Raw genomic sequence first — 3,261 nt, 5'->3', positions numbered from 1 at the left:
ATATTTTGTTTTAATAATTTGAAGTATGTTGTAATATTCATGAATATATGTTATTCTATATATGTAATTATTTTATTTTATAATTTATAAAATATATAATAAATGGATTAAATTATTTTATATTTATCTGTTCGTGTACTAATTAATTAATTAATTATAAATATGAATTTGTATATATAAATATAATAGAAATGTTATTTTTATTCTTTAAATAAACCGCGACATGCTTTCTCTTTTTAGTGTTGCTAAAAAAAGTCATTAACCGCGACTCTCTAGATTGAGAATTAGAGGGTTTGGGTTTCGAGCAATAGGAGTGAGCTTAAGAGGATGAGCCATAGTCAAGGACAGTCCTACAATAGCCTCTTCCATGTTAACTTTCTCTTCTTTGAATCTCCATTCAAATCCCTGCACCATCACTCCTATTGCAGTTCCCATAAAGATATGAGATAGATTTTCTCCAGGACAACCTCTTCTTCCACTTCCAAAAGGAATGTACTTAAGTGTTTGATCTTTTCTCTCATCTTTCCTTGTATCTAGAAACCTCTCTGGCTTAAACTCATCAGGATTTTCCCAGTAATTTGGATCTCTCATCAGAGCATAAGCATTAACCATTAGAGTTGTTTTCTCTGGTACATAGAACCCTCCTACCATACACCCTTCTTGGGAGAATCTCTCGAAGATAGGCTCCGGCGGGTGCAGTCTTAGCCCTTCCTTGACCACTGCTTCCAAATAAGGGAGGTTTGGTAAATCTGTTTCTTGAATCAACCTTGTCTTCCCCACCACGGAATCGAGTTCCTCTCTCAGTCTCTCAAGAGTCTTGGGGCTTTTGATGATCTCTGCCAATATCCACGGTATTGGTATCGCCGGGGTGGTAGTGCCTGCAAATAAAAGATCCTGCAGTTGCAAAACTTTTTCTTAAGCAAAGCAGTTTTATTTCTCAATGAAACTCCTCATGTAAGTAATATTTACCACACAAAACGACTTTATATGGTTCCTAGTGATCTTATACGATGCATTTTCGTCTCCATAAGCTGCCAATAACACATCCATCAAGTCCATATCATGATGATTCTCTCCCTGCTTCTCTTCGTGTTCCACAAGAATCTTTTCGAGCAGCTCATTGAAGCTGTTTAAAATAACCTTCAATTCCTTTTTAAACAGTGAGAGAACAAGCTTCTGTAACCATGGGGGCAATAGGTTTGCCAGCATAATCGTCTTCGACAAATCATCTAACTCAGTAGCTAATCCCTTGACACTCTCCATCACACCTTCCTCCTCTGGACAACACCTCCCCATGATCAACTTGCAGATGCTGTTGTTAGTGAGCGTAAACGCTTCCTCAAAGATCTCCACGGTCTCTTTATTCACTGCCTTCTCGAACAAGTTATTGTAAAACCTGTCTAGCTCATCAGCACGAATTCTTTGTGACCGCTTGAGAGCCTGAGGTCCTAGAAGGTTGGTGACAAGAACCTTCCTCATGAACTTCCAGTAATCTCCATTTGGAGCAGAGATGAAGCTGAAAGAACCAGCGAAAAGGGAATCTTCGGTCGGAGGGAATCCGCGAGAGGAGATGTTAACGTCGTGTGCCCTAAAGATCTCATAAGCAACTGATGCTGAGGAGACAATGACTATGGGGCAACTGAAGATGCGGAGATAGAGAATAGAACCATACTTGGAGGAGAGTTTCTGTAAAGATCTATGGATTAGAATAGAGAGAAGAATGTGAAGATGACCGATGATGGGTAGAGAAGGAGGGCTAGGAGGCAAAGGAAAGTCCTTTGGCTTCCTCAAGAAGATAGTGTAACAGAGTAGTGGGAAGAAGCATAGGAAGATAAAGATGAAGCATTTCTGAAAGTCAAGGATGATTGCTGTCATCTTTGCTCAAGTCAAAAGAAGAAAAATGATGCAGTTATTTTCAAGATCAAGAAGAATCGGTCTTGCAACAATCTCAGATTAAAGAAGGACCCGTTTTTGAGGTGTAAATAGAGTATTCAGATTGCTGAGAAGACTTTCTTATTGACAAATGTTGCAGCTTACACCATATTCAGACAAGAACTGGAAATATATCTTAAATAGATTTGGACTTAGAATATATTTTAAATAGATTTGGAATGTAAATCTAAGAATTGGAAATTATCCTAATTTCCAAATACTCCCCCTCGAGTTAGAGCGTGGAGATCGTAACACCCAACTTGGTGCTTGTCAAGCGCCTTAGTTAGAATATCTGCGAGTTGGTCTTTAGTACGAATGTGAAGAGTGAAGATCAACCTCATCCCAAACACTGTGACAATCTCGTTCTATGTGTTTCTTTCTTTCATGAATTAGCTTAGTGTCAGAAGCTTAAGGGAAAACTCCATCAAACGTATTATGATTCATGACAAACCAAAGCCTCACACAAACGAGAAGCATACACAATAAAATGTACAAAAATTTAAGTTAACAACTATCAACTCTTCAAACGTAAGAAACACTATTTAAACTTTTATGATTTTAATTGTTGTAGGTACTCATATGATTTTCGATATGTTATATGTAATCGGTTTGGTTATTTTTTGGCTCAACAATCAATTTGTTTATCACTTGGGTATATTGGTTTCCATCTATTTCTCTTAATTCAATTATAATATTTTATTCTGAATATACTTCATTTTGATTAAAATTCTTATTTGCAGTTAAAATATTTATTTTCTTAGATATGTAAATATTTTAGTAAGATTATGTATGACGTACTATATATTGTCTTCAGAATTAAATAAAAATAAACTGATGTTTTTATTCAAAACTACATAATTGAATATAACGATAATATTCTGAAGTCTCATGCATATATATTAATTTTAAGTTAACAATTAGTTAATATTTTATTTTTATTTATTAATATGTTTTGAGTCATCATGTAACTTATATGTATAAAAATAAATAGATTCTTATTATAAAATTATATTTTCTTATTGTAGTTAGATCTTTGATTTTGCATATAAGTTGGATTAGTCGAGTCACTCATGTTGTGAATATATTGAGTTACATATATTCTTTCAAATTCAAACTCAAGTATAATTATTTTTTATTCTAATTAAGTCAAATCAAATTATTTTTATTTCTCGCTGAAATGTGCATGTATTTTCATAATATTTTTCAAAATTATATGATGATTTTTTTAAAAAATATTTGAAAATAAAGAGATATATCAATAGGAAGCTATATTTTTTTGTAAGCTCATGAATGAATAATAATATTTACAATAATTAAAATATTTTATAG

General features: G+C 33.6%; 1 protein-coding gene across 1 annotated transcript; it reads right to left on the bottom strand.

Annotated features, from left to right (window-relative positions):
- Window positions 1-245: 245 nt before the first annotated feature.
- Window positions 246-2,911, bottom strand: LOC106444661 (cytochrome P450 705A22-like). The gene is made up of 2 exons (XM_013886114.3): window positions 970-2,911; window positions 246-894 (listed from the first exon to the last, which is right to left on the bottom strand). Exons 1-2 carry the CDS (start codon window positions 1,873-1,875, stop codon window positions 259-261), a joined length of 1,542 nt encoding a protein of 513 aa, XP_013741568.1. The 5' UTR covers window positions 1,876-2,911; the 3' UTR covers window positions 246-258.
- Between the last annotated feature and the right edge of the window lie 350 nt (window positions 2,912-3,261).

This window comes from Brassica napus, chromosome C4, assembly GCF_020379485.1.
Source record: "Brassica napus cultivar Da-Ae chromosome C4, Da-Ae, whole genome shotgun sequence".
Lineage (NCBI taxonomy): Eukaryota > Viridiplantae > Streptophyta > Magnoliopsida > Brassicales > Brassicaceae > Brassica > Brassica napus.
Note: the sequence above shows the minus strand (reverse complement) of the source record. Positions and strands in the feature narration are given on the sequence as shown.

Bases quoted from the DNA above. Each gene is read 5' to 3' on its own strand.
- LOC106444661 (XM_013886114.3), bottom strand. From the start codon at position 1,875: ATGACAGCAATCATCCTTGACTTTCAGAAATGCTTCATCTTTATCTTC. The intron at 895-969 runs GTAAATATTACT...TTGCAACTGCAG, and splicing joins ATATAAAGTCGTTTTGTGTG to GATCTTTTATTTGCAGGCAC.